Source organism: Pyrus communis, chromosome 3 (assembly GCF_041283825.1).
Source record: "Pyrus communis isolate YQ-2024b chromosome 3, ASM4128382v1, whole genome shotgun sequence".
Lineage (NCBI taxonomy): Eukaryota > Viridiplantae > Streptophyta > Magnoliopsida > Rosales > Rosaceae > Pyrus > Pyrus communis.
In genome coordinates, this window is record NC_142567.1 from 17,993,243 (window position 1) to 18,011,846 (window position 18,604).

An 18,604-nucleotide genomic window follows, 5' to 3' on the forward strand; every position below is an offset into this window, starting at 1 on the left:
AAGTTGTCAATTTATTAACAAAAGTTTGATTGAAAAGGTTATGTGAAAATGAATTAAAGTGTGAGGAAGTATTAGTATAATATCTCAAATATGATGAGGTTTTGTAAAACTTTAATAAACCTCCCCGTGTGTAATTAACCCTTTGTTTGGAAGTATTTTTAAAATGGTTGAAAACGTCTTTTGTGAAAACATGTGTTGAACATTCTTTAATAAAAATGTAAGTGAATCATCGAAAAGTACTTGAAGTGCTTCATACAAGAAACACATAATTGATGCTTCTTACAGGAAGCACTTCAAGATTTTTTGGATCCACAAACATTTTCTCTTCACTTGTAAGTGAAAAATCTTAGGTTCAATTCTGTCGATTGCGAGCTCAAACCAATTATTATAACAAAATCCATTGCATGCCTTAGTCCAAAATCCCCTATCCTTTAGTGTAAATATATCGAATTATTCAAAATAAAAACTTAAACAAATAGAGAGGAGATTTTTTTACTTAAGAAGCGGTTCACGCCTGTATACAAACTCGTCAACAAAAAAGATTTGCTTGACAAATTATGTGACCAATGTCATAAGCTCTTAGTTTTGTGATGCTACTTGATTCATACCTGTCGAGAGACTTGCAAATTTAACAATTTCATGCTCCCCTGTAATGGGGTGATAAGGCCATCAGAACCCTTCAGACAGATTGATGCATGGGATCTCCTTGTTCTTCTTTTCTTTCAATTTGACGAAGCGTTAGCAGTGTCGGATTGGATTCTCTCATGCAACCGATACAGCAGAGTGGACTTCGACATCTGAGGTTCCCTTTCCAAGACAACAATCATATCCTTGACTGATATACTACGAACCATCCTTGTGTGAGTCGTGGTAACTTGGTTACTTCCGGCTTTTCTGGAAGTAGCTGCGCAAAGTATAAACATATAAATACATAAACGGCAATTAACAAAGCACCAAATGAAAAACATTCACACGCGATAACTCGTTCAACAAACACCCAGCCAAAATATAGACTCTGAATCATCCTGGGTAAAAGCATTAGAAGGATGGTTATGTTACTCTAATCAAAACAAAGGTGCTCCTTGGTGGAAGCCACACCTGCCCTGTTTTAGTTTCAGAGATTAACAAAAGGATTCACGTGCAGCAGGCAGCTGTCAATCCGATTTCCTTGCATTCAAAGAATAAATCCCCTTTGCTGATTCAATTTGTTTGCTATGGAATAATGAAACCTAAAGGTACTCACATATGGCTACTATATACTTACTAAATCATTTATTTGACAAACGATGTAGCTAAATGATACTTACCAGCTGCAGCAACACCCTTTTTTACACCTTGAACTGGCTGGGCTCTAGATGCTGCATCAATCTCACCATCACGTTGTTTCCGTGCTTGTGCCATAAGTTTCCATTTTGAGAACATGTCATCTCCCCCAACGGCCGCAAGGGCAGCAACATTTGCTGCTGCTGTCCTCATTTTGTCATTGTCCTTTTTGTTTGTCTGCACCAAGTCTCGGAAGCCACAGAAGACTAATGATCTATTGGTTTTAGATGTAAACCTATTAAATGTATGTAATATATAGTTTGCACTAGTAGCTTATCATGTGTGCATTGTAAAAATAGGAAACAAATGTTCAGAGGGAGATTCACTTCATTAAGCTTCCAGAGCTTTGCTGCCTCAGCCGGCTTCTTTTTCCGTTCTTCCCTAGGCTTCTGATTGAGATCAATAATTTGTTGGCGAACATCAGAAGTAGTAATAGTGTGGTGTCTTGATTTTTCAGCATCAACCCACTAGCACAAGGACATTGAATGGAAGTAAGGAAATATATACTGCAAGAGAATTCCTGTTCAGCAGGAACAAAAAATGACAAACAAACCTGCTTTGACAGTCGGATCAAATTATTTATAAGCCTCCTCATCCTTTCCTCAACACACTGAAGATTTAGTTGGCAGGGGAATAAGATAATGTGTGAGTTTTTCATAATAATAAAGAACATGGTAGTGAGCACCTCACCATTGACAAGCATCGCTCGACATCGTGTCGTACACTTTTCAAACCGCATTTGACCACTGCCAAAAGCACATGTATAAGTTCTATCATGTTAATATTGCTTTTCGTAAGAGGAACACTGTTTAAGAAGTTTATTATAAAATAAAAAAAGTTAAAAGACACCTCTATGATAAATAGATAAGCAAAGAAAAATAACTGATTTCCCCTATCTTTTTCTGCAATGGAGCCTTCTGCAAAATCAGCCTTTCCTCTTCTTCTTGCACAAATTTTCCAGAGGCTTCTGAAGCTTTACTATGCTTCTTGGGCCCTGAAAGTAGAAGCTCTTCCTCTTCCTGTTTTCATCAAGAATTTCAATGGGTTCTGACTTCTGAGCAAATTTAAACAAAAGAGGTGTCGATTTTCACTTACTAAAACTCCATAATATAAAAGAATTGAAGATGTCAACAATGTACCTCGAGATTGACTCCACTGACAGAAGTGACATCATTCAGTTCTGCGATATCCACAAAGGTCCCAGATACTTTTTGCTTCTTACTGAGGAAACCCACAACATATGAAAGTTATAGGGAAATAGAGAATGAGATTATTCAAACTGTGACACAACAATTAAATTTTATTTTACCTTGATTGCGACGGTGATGAACCAAGTGTTTCGAGTGGCTTGTTTTGGCCAAGAGAACGTTTTTTTGGAAGGGTTTTCTTACGAGCCCCAGAAGGCGAGGTTCCAGATGTTATCTGAGGGCCCAACTGGTAAGAATGCCAAGCAGAAAAGACATCAGCCATTAATGAAGTGGAAAGATCATCCTGTTCATACCAAGTGAAAATCGACTTTTAAAGACAAACATATTGCAGGACAAAGTAAACTGCTGAAGGAAGTTAAAACATGAAACTAGCTCATCCAATAAGGCGCATCAAAACAATATAATTAGGAAACAAGGGGGTGTATTATTACTGATTAATGAACAACTACACTCCAAACCAGTTATATGTCATATCATCCTGTGAGTCATGAGAAATCTCGGATAAACATTACAGGAGATAAAGATACAAAATACATATTTTCTGCTTTACGACCATTGCAAAAGAGCGCCACAATAGGAGTAGCCACTCTCATGTATGTAGTTCTATAAATAGTTCTCAATAGAGTACACTTCAGAAAACACATCAATAAAAATATAGGAAATATCTATCATGACCAAACAAAAGCATATGTAGAGGAAAATGTAGATGAGGGGAATGAAATTACCGAGACACTAGGATTGACTTGCATTGTGATGGAAGGAGAAACAGAAATTGGGGGCAATGTGCTTTTAGATGATGAAGGAGCAATGCTTACAGATGTTGAAGCGCCTAATCTAGAAGACTTCTCTAAGACTTCATTCATTGGAATTCCAGATGATGCATTTCCCTGTTCAAGTAGTGCAGCAGAAACAGAAGGCAATCCCTGTGAATCAGGCAATGAGGGGTTGTGTTGCTGCCTAATAGTCTGATCAAATGATCCCTGTTTGACATATGCCATTGATGACAAGGGATTGGAACTCTGCTCTTTATTTGACGATTTACAAGGAACGGGATTCTGTTCTAAAGTAGCATTATTGTTCAAGTGAGAACAAGATCCACCTTCCAGTCTACTAGGGTCATTCATAGAATTTTGACTCCCCATTTTGGACATACTCATGATGTTCATTCCATGTGCTTCCCCACCTGACTGAGCAGAACCCATGCTTTGATGTTGTAGACTTTGCCTTGGTTGTGCATCAAAAGGTTGCTGTTTGACAGGCAATGCAGAAGTATTGACCCTTGTCCCTGAATACGGGTGAAAAGTACCACCAGCATTTCCATGCATAATAAGTGATGACTCTGAATAGTGCAATTGTTGTTGCTGTTTCTGTGGCTTGTTAAATACTTGCGTAGGAACTGAGGAGCACTCCCTTTCTTGATCCGAAGCTACCACATAAGACGGAGGCATTTCACTGACTTGCATTCCATGAGAATCTGAGAAAGATTCTATCTCTGAAAATTTTCTAGCACTGTTTTCAACTGGATGCCTTGAATCAGTCTGCACCTGAACTGTTGAAGGGGTTATGTGTGATGGGTCAGTGGGAGAATTGGCACCTCTCGGATGAACTTCAAGTGAATGAGGATCCTTCAACTGTGTGGCATCTATACTACGAGATAGCATCCTTGGAGTACGTTTCTGCACTGAGACCTGTACAGTAACCAGTGTATGACTAGGTTGCAAGATTTTCATATGCGGATTTTCTCTTTTGTGTTGTGATTTATGTCCGTGTTCCACTTATAAAGCATAGAAGGGGCAACAACTTTGTGCGGATCACTCTAGTAAGTCACCCAGGGCTCAAAGGGCAGATGACAAATAGTATATAAAAATATAAGGTGCTAAGAATGCCATCTCATTAAAATATGGGAACAAGGAAAGCGGAAAATTTGTGGAACTCCATAATCCATGAAGAAACTGAGGTGTCAACTTTTGGCTCAGCTTTTATACAATTTTTTGAAGACATTGGTTCCGCAAAGGATGCATATAACCCAGTATCCCAGTGTATCTTACACTCCCTTGGTTTACTAGTTATTATTTTATTTTTTTTGGATCAAAGACAATTGCACTCAGAATTCAGCCTTGAAAGGGGCACTACCCACAACCAAAAGGGTGCAATACAAGTACACCACCACCATGATAACAATCCCAATGACCCCACCCTCCGGAATTAGTAATTCTAGTTCAAATTTTGGTTCTAACTCTCCCTAGTGCATAACATTCAATGAGAGACTCCACCAAGAAAGCCAAACAAACCTATTTTTGAAAACTAGGTGAGCACAATCCTAAGTTGGAAAACTTACCATAATTTCATCTTAAATCCATTTTGCATGAAATTTAATATGGATGTCACTCTTATTTTAACATGTAAACAGTCCAATTTCCTTAAAACAAATTCATTCAACAAACAGCCAGTCAGCCTCCAAAATTTCCAGATCATCAAAATTACTAAATCCTTCTTATTCTAAACAAATTAAACCTCACTCATAGTGAATCGTCACCAACACACTCAGTAAACATATTGACTATCAAGTTATCAGCAGACAACCAACCTCCACAGCGCAAAAAGTCCACATAATCTATCTCATGCTTTTATAACATAATACCAATCAACACATCTGTACAACCAAATTACCCAAAAAACGAAAAAAATATGTAGATCTTTCTAGCCTCCATCTTAAGCCTGTTGAGGTCAATATAAATTTTCAGTACTTACAATCTCTTAGAATCAAACAGAACTTCATTGTAGTCATAAAAACACATAAATTTCCTCAAGCTCATACCCACATTTCAACCAAATCAAAACTCACAGCCTTTACACCATCATACCATTTTTTAACTTCATCAAAATAATAGGGAATCAGGGAAAGATCTTTTACCTTCCTTGTCTGGTGATCACAATCCTTGCAGCCGCACAAAAATTCAAAAGCGACTTTTTTCTGCTCCCAGTAAAACCCTGAAAAAAGATTTAACAAGCAATTCAAAAACACATAAATTCAGTAAAACCCAGAACAAGTAAAGAAAGTAAAAACAATAACCCATATAACAATTCTTTTTAAGAAAACTTACCCAACAAGCTTTTCAGGTTTTTGTGAGCTCAGAATTGACAAAACCCGAAAAGGCTTCTGGGTTTTACTCTTGCGGAAGAGAAAATTTCTGGGTCTGCTTTCCCTTCCCAATTAGTAAATGAAAAATGGGTGTAACTCGAAAGGGAAAATGGCGATGGGGCTTGCGACGGACATGTTGATAGCACCAAACCCTAGCAAGGCTCAAACCTAGACCTGCTTGCAAGATCAGAAATGGCGATGGAAGATGAAGAGAACACTGAACAGAATTGGTTTTGTAAAATTGTATTTCATTCCTTACTTCGCAGAGAAACGGATGGTTATATGGTAGCCCAATACAACATGAAACCTGTCAAATTGTAAACAAACTCCCTTAAAAACTACAAATAGGAAAATGACCCCTAAATCTATCTCACTTATTACATTTTGGTCCCATCTTAGTACTTGTGATCGAAGTAATCACAAGATCATAACACATGTTTTGCTGTTTCACTTTTGATTTTTGGGTGAAAATTAAGCTTCGATTTCTGGGTTTCTGGCGATTTTGGGGAAATTAGATTCAATCTCTCCAGTTATGAGAATTAATGTGAACAGCTTGACGACGAGTATTACAGAGAAAATAGTTTTTACCCTTTTGACACTGAAATCTTGAAAACCCTAAATTCGTTGGAGCATTTCATTTCGGACCCAGAAGAAGAAAAGTTAAGAGAATGGAAAAGGAGGAAGAAGAAGAACCAGAAGCTCAGAGCGTGGGATTCCTCTCTGCCCGGCAACGAAAACTCAATATCATTTTGCTTTTTGCTTTTTTGTTTTTTTTTTTTTTTTGGAACTTTGAGGGAGGGAATGATGGTTTACTGTTGTTATTTCAAAAGGAAACTCAAGAGCCACAGCAAGGCCAAATATCTACTTTCAATAATACCGATATTATCCTCAATTTAATAATTATCATCTACATAATCTGTCAAGTGTGAGGTTTTATATACAATGTCTCGGTGAAGGGAACGATGGTTTGGGGAGGCCCTTTTATACACACACGGTACTAAACACCCGAAAAACTTTAAATTAAAACAAAACAAAATATTCAAATTGTAAAGGCTTAATTGAATTATCAGTCTCGTGGTGATAGGATAGTTGAAAGATAGTCTTTGTGTATAATTAATGGAGAGTTAATGAAATTTTTAATTTTGAACCTAAATCCTAATAAACTTCACCGTATGAGCTTAAATCTTAGTTTTTCTTTTTACCACATAAGCTATCTTGCAACTATCCTACCACCACGTGAACTAATAATCCAATTAGGCAAATTCTATAAATAGTTGGTAGTTGCTCCCATTTTCTTGGATGGGTCATAAAGTTCAAATTTTACCCATTGTACTCTAAAACTTATCGATTTATACTTTTTTCTACTTTTTGGTTTTTTTAATGTCTAATTCTCTATTAAATTGATAAGTTATCTTGTTAATTTGGTGAAAATGCGAATTACATGTTAGTTCATATAAGAGTCTCAAGATCACATATTACTTAGGGCTGGGCACGGGTCAGGTCGGACCTAAATTTGGAGGAACCAGACCCTACCCGTTTTAAAATGTAAAGGACGTGGTCGGGTAGAGGGATTTTGAGTTTGGGAACCAAACCTAACCTAGCTCGTTTCAAACAAGCGGGTTCACGGGTCCAATTACTTTTTTTTTTTTTTTTCGATATTGGGCATGCTGCCTGTTTGTTTCTTTCTCCTCTTCACATCATCTTCATTCTCTCTCTACTTTTCCCCACTCCAAAATGAAAAACTGAAACAACAATCACCATTTCCCTACAGCAGCATCACCTGAACCTTTGCCACTGTCGATGTCTTCAACTTCAATTGTCTCTCTATTTGCAACTTCAATTGGCCTCAACGCCACCGCTTCACGATTTGGTGATAGGTTTCCACCTTTTCCCAATCTCCGACTCCTTCACACTTACTTGTATTTAGTTCATCGGATCTAATGGTTTCTCGACTTGCATGTGTTAGGAAGCGACGGATCTACGATATTGTCAACGTATTGGACTTGAGACTTGGGAGAGAATGAGAAGGAGTCGATGAGGCTTTCGAGTTGGGAGCTGAAATGGCTGATTAAGGAAGGTTGGGAAAATGAGGTTTGTGGACTAGAGGTCATTTTGGTGAATCGATGATAGTCTCGGTTCGATGATGTCGTCGAGGAGAGAAGTGTGAAAAGATGAGCAGAGTGGGAGTCTGTGAGAGGAAAGAGAGGCTAGGTCACTTGGAGAAACAAATTGAAAGAAAAAAGAAGATAGGGGTTTTCAGTTTCCCTGGATGGAGGTCTGATAATGATGGGCGATGGACGGAGTTGATGATGACGACGACGGTTGGAGCTGGGACAGTGAGTTTGGGTGGTCAGCAACCGAGTGGGAGTCTGGTTTAAGTCCAGGAATGAAAGGACGATGGGATGGATAATGGATTAGGGCTAGAGACTTACCAATGAACCTGGTTGTTATAGTTAGAAACTAGCCGTCCAAGGCCCCATTATTACAAATCCTAGGACTCGCCCAGCCCTTTAAATGACATCACCATGCCCTGCCCTGCCTTGTTTATTCTCTAAAATATTTGAAACCAGCCCATACCCGTTCTGAACCTAGACTACTTGCCTAGACCCACGGTTCCTCTACTGTTTGCCACCCCTAACGTTATCAACTCAATGAATTATTAGACAATTAAAAAGGCTGAAGGCACAAATTCATACAATTTCAATACCTTTAGGGCGTGTCTGTTTGACCTTTAGGGATCATTGCACTAGACTAGATTAAGTGTTTATCCAATCCGGTGTTTGTTGTCCACACTTGACTAGTTTTAATGAGACTAATAGGGACTCGCCCCGACTGAACACTTCGCTAGATGTTTTTAGTGAGGCCCCTCAATTTTGAGTGGATTGCTAGTCCAGTTCTCTCCCTCGCCGCTGATCCCTCGTCGTCTCCCTTCTCCTTTGCCCTTTCGCCCTCTCCTTTCTCCTTCGCACCTTCGCCCACTCCCTTAGGCCTTCATTATCCCACCCAAAAGCCTAAACCCAGACCTCAAACAAAAACTGAAAAACAATCCACTAACTCCATTCCTTTCTTCTTTGTTCAATTCACCCTCTCTCTTTCTCTCAACAAAATCGCCATGGTTGTGGCTTTTGAGCACCACACACCAACTGCACAATCCTCTATCGCAATCTCAGCCCACAGCTCTTGAGCATTCACAGAGCAATCTCAGCCCTTCCGAATCCACCACCACTAAATCCTCATTCTCCTTCCCCGTCGTCTCTGAAAAAGTACGAGCTCACCAAGATCGTCGCCGTTGTTGAAAACTTGTGAGAGCTTCTCCTTTTTTAGATTACAGTTTTCAATTTCTCCACTTGAATTTGATTTTGTTGTGGTATGATTGTGAATTCATTACCAAATGAATGAAAATATAGTCATTTGTTGATTGTGTATTTAATTGATCAATGGGTATGTGTAAAATGGTGATTTAAAAAGTGCCCAGGAGGTGTTTGATGAAATGTCCGAGATAACTGTGACTAAGTTTGGCTGAGGCTTGCTAAATCCTCATTCTCCTTCCCCGTCATCTCTAAACCAGTACAAGCTCACCAAGATCGCCGTTGTTGCTGATAACTGGTGAGAGCTTCTCCTTTTTTAGATTACAGTTTTCAATTTCACCACTTGAATTTGATTTTGTTGTGGTATGAATGTGAATTCATTACCAAATGAATGACAATATAGTCATTTGTTGATTGTGTATTCAATTGATCAATGGGTATGTGCAAAAGGGTGATTTGGAAAGTGCCCAGGAGGTGTTTGATGAAATGTTCGAGATAACTATGACTAGGTTTGGCTGAGGCTTGCGAATGAGGCTAAACTTTTGAGTTAAATTATTGTGCTTGTGATTGTGATTGTGACTGGGGTTGAATAATTTTTTGTGGAATCAATTTTTTTAGGCTTCTAGGAAATTATGGTCAATTGATGTTGCTTGCATCATAATTGTTCTGTGTATTTTTATTTTTGCCAAAAATTGAAACTGAGATTTAAGTGTAATATGTTGTTTGAATTTGGAATGTTGAAAGTTGTGTTTAGTTGTTAAGAAATTACTTGGAATACTCCTATTGCTGGAAAAGCTCAAAATGGGCATCTATAAGGAGTGTTGGATAAATATATCATGATGAAAATTGTTGGAGTCAGGCATGATAAGGTCAAATTTGGTTGAAATTTTGATGTTGGTTGATATAGCATGAGTTTTTTTTTTGTTTTTTTTTTATTTTTTTTCATTATCCAGCTTCTTAGTCCGACATTGGACCAAATGCTTCACTAAGTTAGTCCAGCTTAGTCTATTCTAAACCAGTCCAGCTTAGTCCCTGAAGTTTGTCCAGTCCAAGATAGTCCGATGCAACAAACGCACCCTTATGCCCCTATTTGTTTGGGCTCGCTAGATAGGAGTAGCTGGGATTGGCTTAACTTTTGTCCTAGTTCCTTGTTTGACGCTGTTGAAGGATTAGCTTGTCTTCCTTGCTAATACTATCTGAAAGGTCTGGATTACCAATCCTTGGCAATCTCGTGCTTCCCCATTATCACCACGACCTCTCCCTCCAAATCTCAATCCCTTCCCAATTCCTTCTCCCCATACCTCACCGAAACCCTGTGCACTCCCAGTATCTTGCCATCGCATCCTCCCTTCCCCTTTTCTCAACGGCGGCGGTGAACTGTGAGAGAGAAAAGAGAGATCAAGGTGGATTCTATTTAAGAAATCAGAAGCCAATCTACAATGATTGCGATTGGATCGAAGTCGAAATCGAAATCAGAGGGTATGAGGAAGCAGACTTAGCAATCAAATATTGATTTTTTTTGTGGAAGCTCTTTCTTAGAAAGTTCACAATCAAGCAACCCATTTGATGCAAACTTGTCAGAAGAATTCAATAGCCTTGATTGAGTCTATGAATCCTTCGTTCCCTTTGCGAAAGGTAGTACAGAAAAAAAGTTAGTTTGAAACTCTATGTGAGAGATAAGAGGTGGGCACTAAGCAAGGATAACGATGAGCAAAGATCACGATGATGGCTTGGGATAATGTTTTTTTTTTTTTTTTTTTCCAAGGGAAAAAAAATTGTTGGTTTAAAAAATTGTTAGTCTTTTGTTGAAAAAATAAAAAATAAAAAATTGTTAATCTATGACTTAGTCTGGCACTGCACCAAACACTTTATAATTCTTATCTAGCTTAGTCCAAGCCAAGCCAGTCCAGTGCGAGATAGTTCGATGCAACAAAAGAATCCTTAGGGTGCAAAATGATAAAATTAAGACTTTATGGCCCATTTTGAAAATCACCTCAAACTTGAAGGTGTAAAATGTAGTTGACCATTTTTGTTAATATAATGATGTATTACACTAAGAAGCAGGAGAATAAATTAGTATCGAACTCGTTGTCTATAAAATTCAAATTTAAAACATCTCACTTACTATTATTTTACAATTAAAAAAAAAACTTTTAATGAAAATGGCGTAACAAAAAATAATTTTTATAAAACACACATAATGATTTTCTTTTTTTCAATTATGCCACTTAGAATTGGTTTGGGATCTATCCCAAAAAAAAAAAAAAAAAAAAAAAAGCTTATTAAAAAATCTAAAACATTAAATGTCTTTGGTGAAACATAAAAAAAAAATGTATTTTTTAAACTGCTGTCAATGAAAGTAGAAAATCATAGTAAAGCAGAAGTAGAGTCTACCATGCTTCTAAAAAAACTGTTTTTTTTTTTTTTTTTAAAGGCATAGTAATCAATGTTCATTTAATGAACTTTTCAAATGGCAAGTATACCCCCACATGTTTTACGAAATTATAATCTTTGCCCCTACATTATTGCATTTGACAATTATTATACCACATTTAATATTATATCATTTTTAGTCATTTAACATATTCAAAGCAATTTATATAAAAGTTTATCAAACACTCAAACACTGTTTTTATTTATTTATTTATTTATATTAAAAAACACTTTTACAAAAAAGGTTTACCAAACACTTAACAACTTTATCTTACAGTTGTTATTCTCACATCACAGCAGAAGCATTTTTTTTTTTTTTTTTAAAGCACAACAATACCAAATTAACCCCAACTTGCTCCAACCCTTTGAGTAAAATTCAAATTTTAGGTTCTAAACTTATCTCAACTTGCTCCAACCCTTGGGGCAAATATGAGTTAAAACCAAAACTCATTTCTGAGGCAAATTTAGCCCATGATTCCCCCTGGATTAGTGGGGCTGACCCACTATATATGTATATTTCTTTTAGTTTTATATTGGGAAGTGTTATTGCCACTCCAAAAATCTCATTCTACACTCCTCACAAGTGTATTTTTTTTCTTCCAAATATAGAAAGTTTGGAGTGTAGAATGAGATTTTTGGAATGCCAATAACAATTCCCTTTATATTTATAAATTCATTGAATTTAACTGTTAAAATCTAATTTAACCAAATCCAATGGTAAAAAAAGAATATCTAACAGTCCAAATTTAAATCCAACAACTAAAGTAATAAAAAAAAAATTTATGTGTTTCATATTCTTTCGTAGTGTTCCATGAGTTTCATGGTGTCGGTTTAGTGATTTTTCAATATTTATCGGAATTTAAATATTTTTAGGTTAAATGTTCACAAAATTAAATTAAGATCGTCTAATAATTTCTTTTTTAAGTTACTTTAAGAAAACAATTATCCTAAATTCATTCTTTAATAATTTCGGGTTAAAAATTTAACCTATAAGGGTTGGAGGAGAAAAACTGTTTTTGGATTAAAACCTAAATTTTCTGAGTTAAATATTTTAGGTTTTAACCCAAGGGTTGGAGATGGTCTTAGTACTACGGTTTAGTGGTATTCCTCTTCAGTTGTAAGTGAGAGATCTTAGGCTCAATTCTTGCCAAAGGCGAATTTGAACTACATTATTGCTAGTCCATTGTGAGACTTATCTCCAACTCTTGGAGTAAAACCTAAAATTTTTAGCCTAGAAACAGATTTTCTGCTCCAACCCTTTTAGCCTAAAATTTTAACCCCATATTATTAAAGTATGAATTTAGGCTCTTTTTTTTTTACACTGTTTAAAAAAATTTATGTAGACTATCCTAAATTAATTTTATGAACATTTTAACCTAAAAATATTTAAATTCCAATAAATATTAAAAAATCACTAAATCGACAACTCATGAAACACTATGGAAGAGTTTGAATGTGGAATTTAAATTTGGGTGAATTTTGAGTTAATTTTTTTTAATTATTTTAGCTGTTGGATTTAAATTTGGACCGTTAGATCTTTTTTTTTTATCGTTAAATTTGATTATATTCGATCTCAATCGTTAGATTTAATAAATATAAAACTTAAAAAAAAGTTTGATTATGGCTACATGATCACATAAAGAGCCGTTATGCTCATCACTTCCATCAGACAACCAAAAGACAAGCCCGCGTGTGTGGGCCAGGAAAGTTGAGTAGCCTAGCGAGTGCGGGCTGTGCAAGCGTCTGGGATGGGCGAGTCCAATCCACTTTCCTTGTTTCACTCTCACATGTGGACTCTACCACAAATTTTGGGCTAAATCTTAAGGGGAATTTGAGTTTTTTAAGGTTTTAACACTTAACCTAATTTTAGAACAAGGGTTGGAGAGAAATGGGAGTGGAATAGAAGGGAAAATTTAGTGTACATAATATTTTTGTTAAAAAAAAAAGTCAGAAACCTTGTTTTTAGTTTACCCCATTTATCATAATTTATGTTCTATTTGCACTCTAGAGGTTCTCAAGGATCGCAGTTTTCTGGTGTTTCTGCCCAAATTTTCAGTTGGCCGAGTAATAGAAATTACTCTTCGCATTCTTCTCTACGTACACACGTATGTATTTCATTAGGACGTTCAGAACAATTGAGAGTCCAAATTTCGAATTAGGGACCAGAGGATAAATGGAAAATTTTCTTGGATTGAAAGAAGAAAAAATGTTCATCCAAGGGCTTATATATATTTTTCTACCAATTTTTATTTTTATTTTAACAAACGATATTATCTACACTAATGAAGAGGTTGCAAACTTGGCAACGTCGTGGATCAAAGGGCCGAAGCCTTCTATCGTTACCTGTTAACTCTTACTCAAACATTCAACACAGATCAACCAACCCCAGGTCTTAGAAAAGAAGTCATAACATTAACATTTTATGGCAGCAAGCTTATACAAAGACTTACATGTGATGTTTTTTACTTGCCAGGATCTTTCCAAGGACAGCAGAAACAGAACCAGCAACATCAGGAAAACAAAAATTGGATACAAACACAGCCAGCAATACCAGAAAAACAAAAAGTACGTATATCAATGCATGTCGATCGTCCATCCTATTCACTAAAGCTTTTGGCTGCGACTCTGCACGAAACTTTTCCTTTCTCTTTCTCAAATAGATTCTTCGGTTTGAAGTACCTTGGAAAGGAACTGCTTGCGACAAAGTGTCTTGCATATGTTGTTGAGATTGATGTTCAGCCTCTGAGTTGTTGGCAACAACTGGCATCATATGAGCAGCAGGCACCAAAGATTCATCTAGGTTGATGTTGATTATATCATCGTTCAGTATCTCCGCATAGAAGTCTTCATCATCAGAACCCTGCAATTTGTAAATAGAAAAGGATCAAGATTCATGGGCTGGACACACAATTGACTACCATATAGAAATAGAGTTCAAAACCACCATCAGTTATGCATGGCTTCTTGGACACTTGGACCCCGTGATAATTTCTCAAAGAATAATAAGTATGGTAAAAACAGAACAACAAAGTATTGTTCAGGACCCTAAGACGACTGAAGACTTCTTATATAAAGACATTTGATTAATCACTTATTATACAACGACTGAACACTTGTTGGAGGTGGTCACTGGTCACCGCCATCCCTTTAGATCCCTTCCCATAACCACTAAATAATATTTTATGTCAGTTCGGGGATTAGAAGACACTAATTTAGCGGCTTTGGTGCTGTCATAACTACCTGAAACACAACTCCCTCTGTAACAACCATCTGACACAAAACTAGCCGTTGGCCGTATTTATTAGTATGGACCCATTGGTAAGCTCATTGAATGCACTAAAAAGTTGCACCGACCAGATAGAGGAACATGATACCCGCTATATGGTGTATATTTTTATTTTTCTCCTTTTCCTGTAAAATGATACTCGCTGTATGTTAGATTCTAACATTGTAGGTGGTGCTGCAGAGTTAATCTCAGCTAAGATGACAGAAAAATTAAGAAAAAGAAAGAAGGATAAGATAAAACAAACCCACCTTCTGGTGGCCAGTAGAGTCTGCCTGCGTAGCATCTGTTACAAGTTTTTGGTAGGTGTCGGATGCAGAATCAATTTGCTCAATAGACTGAGAATCATGACTGCTAGTAGACTTTTTCGAAGAGCATTCAACTGCCTTATCCCCTTGGTCATTACCAATTTCAGAGACGGCGCTTTCACCCTTGTGCATAGTTGATAAAGGACTTTGACTTGAAGAACCTCGGTTTGGGGTGTCATTCAAACGAAACTCACTGTTCTTCCGAAGGCGGCAAACAACCATAGAATCCTGCAGATAAAAACAAGCAGAATATGTAAGAGAAAAGAAACCAGAAAGTGCAGATATATATATATATATATATACATGGAATGCATAAGTGAATTTGAAGATGTAATCAGAAACTATTTTCAATATAACTCACATAGCAAGTAAATAATCTTGAACCAATTCAAGATGATCAAGCAGGTCGGATGTCTCTGGCTAAATATTCACTTCTGATAACGTTCACTTTAAAATAACAAACTAGAAGGAATATGAAGCCTCTGATAAGGTATTACTAAGGAAACAGCAATTATATTGGAAGATAGAGTGAGGAAACGGTAATTAATTTAATATTCCGTTTCCCAGAAGAATATACATATGGTGATAGTTCAAACCAAATAACTAACAAAATATATTGAACTAATAATGAAAAAAGTCACCTGGGATTTATCATTCATGCAGTACTCGTGCATAATCCATTCTGTCCTTTCCCCTTTTGGTGCACGACCTACGTGGAACACAAGTGTCCTCTTTGTACCAACAACATTAGAACCTGACTTTACGTTACGTTCCTTTCCTGTGGCTTTCCAATAACCAAATTCTGTTGCCCTCCTACTTTGTGAACCATGTGGGTACTTTCTTCCTCGTGGAGAAAAGAAGAACCATTCATTGTCCGATTGAATGATAGATTTAGCTAGTAACACATACACAATGTCAAACCCAGCAAAAGACTATTTGTTTGCACAGAGAATTTAACCAGTTTAGGGTTGTGAAATAACCACACATAAAACAAACAAATATTATAGGTGGTGCGAATCAGACACCATATTATGCAAATTATAACCAGAAATAACCAACATAGGTCTCCATGATTAAATTTCTGGAAGCAAAAAGAATTCAAGTTATTTCAGCCTTTCAAGTAAAGGGTGCTATTTCTCAGACACACTGTAGGAGGAAATTTGTAGGGTAAGCGCAATTCTATAGTGTATTGAGAGAAAAATGGGTGCAGGAATTCCAATAATCTTATTGTGCATAGAACTGCATCGATTTTCAAATTTTGCAATGCAAGACTTGATCCCAGGAAATAGTTTCTTTTAACCGAGTGATTAATTACTTAAATAATTTCCAACCTTCTGTAACCATAAAAGAACTATCGGCTCAAACAGGGATTCAAAACTAAAATGTTTATAAATCCGCATTCTATACTCTTCCTGATTAACACCAATTGACTCCAAACCATACAAATACACTTCTCTATCAATTTGACCTCTTTCTGGTCAGCTCGTCAGTTAAATCAAGTCTTCATCTTTATTGGCTTCCAACTAAACAAAAACCTGTACTTCAATATTCCATTTCCAATCCAAAGAAAGTACAACAAAGATATTTCCAGTATCTGCCCCTTTCATTTACAAAATTTATTAGAGAATAGGCCAAAACATATGTATAAACTCAGCACATTCCTTAAGTTCAACACATCCTGCATGTTGAGAGACATACAGATGTAAACATATATGTGCAGCCACTCTACTTTGTACCTTGCAAGCTTAAAAATAGGCGGGGGATGAGAATTTGAGTGCGACCACGTGCATGTTTGTGTTTACTCATTGTAGGAATGAATTAGAGAAACTATTGCACGCTAGCTCCATCTCTTTTTCTTTCACATAAAAAGAATCCTAAACATAGAATCCCCTCCATTCATACTAAAAGGAATTTCGAAGCATCGAAATATGCTTCGCTTTCTCATTTTGTTAAAGAACTATTTACAATTTATTCAAAGCTATCAATTTCACATGAATAACATCCTATCAACTAACAGAGAACTGAGAACCAGTAGTCGTGTAATCTCATGGATCAAAGGTTCGGACCTAATCTATAGGAGGAGTGAGACCCATGCAGCTCCACAGCCCGGCTTAAAATGAAAAGAGGCCTGTGAACTGATCATTTAGCAGGGTTCTTAGTCACTCTGCATAACAATTAGAGTAAAAGTAATGCTAGGGAGACCAAATTTTTAAAACCAAATGACGTGGTTGTAGATGATTGGATTATTAATTAAGTGTTGATTAATGTGCTTGTTTCGCATTTGGTTTGCAATTATCGTATGCAAGAACTACAAACCAACATGGAATATAAGAGAATGAAAAGGACATCTCTTTCGTATTTTCCATGACAAAAACATTGAATAAATCCAATTCAACGCTGTCGCTGTCGCTGTCAGCACACAAACGCAAAACTCCATAAAACAAATATCAATATCATTCTTAATCAGTGTTTCCTTAATCTTTTCGAATAATAGCTATTAAAAGTAAAAACCCAACAAACAATACCCAATTCCTAAAAATTCGAAGAAGAAAAATCAAAACTTTCAGAAAAATAAAATGGAGAACTAAAAAAATGAGTAAAACCCAACAAACCTGGCAAGTCGCAGGGCTCGAAGTTGCAGATATCAACCTCGGAGATGACCTCCACCGTCTTCCCGGGTGCCGGTCCCTCCAACTTGTTCTTAAGGTAGTAGGAAATCAATTCCTCGTCCGTCGGTGAAAATCTAAACCCCGGAAACATCGAAAAGGCCGCTATAGAAAGCTGAGCGTCCTTCGAAACCGCATCCATCTCTTCTTTCTTTGTCCTTGTCTCACTGCTGTTTGTTTTCAGAGAGAGAGAGAGAGAGAGAGATGAAATTTAAAGGGGTTTAACAGAGAGAGTTGGGTTTGGGTTCTGTGCCTTGCTTTTTCTTGCGGTTTTTGTCTTGCTTTTGCGTGTCGAGGTTGGTTTGTTTGAGAGAGAGGGGGTTTGGGCGGAGTGAAGGGCACGGAACAGGAATGGACCTAGTTACCGTTTGGTATGTGGGAAGGAACGGAACAGAGTGGGACAAGACGTTCCGTCTCACGTTTGGTACGTCTAAAATGGGTGGAACGAGCTGTTCCACGGGATGAGTTTTGGGTGAATTTTCGTTCCACCTCAACCCCCTGGAACGACTCGTTCCACATCCGTGGAACACAAAATTATAACCTCTCCGTCTCCTTCTTCTTCCTCCTTGTTTCCATCCGAGGGCATCTTTGCTCCCGCTCCGTTCTGTTCCGTCCTGTCCCGTCCCGTCCCGTATGCATACCAAACGATACCTAAATGAACGTGATGGTCACGTGGATGGAAGCTACAAAAGATAGCAACGTGAGTACAACTTATGTAAAACGGGTTCATCGTTATTTGGCGTCTCGATCTAATAATATATTGTGTAGGACCATGAATTTGGGCCATAACACGTGGCACACAGGGTGGCAAAAAAGGCCGGAATACCCATAGTTAATAACTCTCGGACTATCGGACTAATCAGACTTTTCAACCAATTGGACTTAGCCTTAGTCTGTTGCGTATATTACTTGTCTCCCAAGTAAGGAAATCAT

At 37.2% G+C, this 18,604-nt stretch overlaps 2 protein-coding genes across 7 annotated transcripts; both read right to left on the reverse strand.

The window, feature by feature from the left end:
* Positions 1–467: 467 nt before the first annotated feature.
* On the reverse strand, positions 468–5,939 carry LOC137716262 (transcription initiation factor TFIID subunit 4b). Of its 6 annotated transcripts, none has more exons than XM_088691174.1 (11): positions 5,636–5,937; positions 5,446–5,522; positions 3,257–4,219; positions 2,633–2,814; positions 2,463–2,544; positions 2,207–2,342; positions 2,014–2,069; positions 1,877–1,933; positions 1,650–1,712; positions 1,308–1,500; positions 468–904 (listed from the first exon to the last, which is right to left on the reverse strand). In XM_088691174.1, exons 3-11 carry the CDS (start codon positions 4,190–4,192, stop codon positions 723–725), a joined length of 1,887 nt encoding a protein of 628 aa, XP_088547300.1. In that variant the 5' UTR covers positions 4,193–4,219; positions 5,446–5,522; positions 5,636–5,937; the 3' UTR covers positions 468–722. The 6 variants fall into 6 exon arrangements, with proteins under 6 accessions (XP_088547300.1, XP_088547299.1, XP_088547301.1 ...); XM_088691173.1 differs by having other exon boundaries at positions 1,650–1,790; positions 5,636–5,936; XM_088691175.1 differs by having other exon boundaries at positions 1,650–1,790; positions 3,347–4,219; positions 5,636–5,935.
* A 7,867-nt stretch (positions 5,940–13,806) lies between these two features.
* On the reverse strand, positions 13,807–17,913 carry LOC137716263 (NAC domain-containing protein 89). Its single transcript, XM_068455689.2, has 4 exons — positions 17,618–17,913; positions 15,647–15,900; positions 14,949–15,233; positions 13,807–14,274 (listed from the first exon to the last, which is right to left on the reverse strand). Exons 1-4 carry the CDS (start codon positions 17,811–17,813, stop codon positions 13,861–13,863), a joined length of 1,149 nt encoding a protein of 382 aa, XP_068311790.2. The 5' UTR covers positions 17,814–17,913; the 3' UTR covers positions 13,807–13,860.
* Between the last annotated feature and the right edge of the window lie 691 nt (positions 17,914–18,604).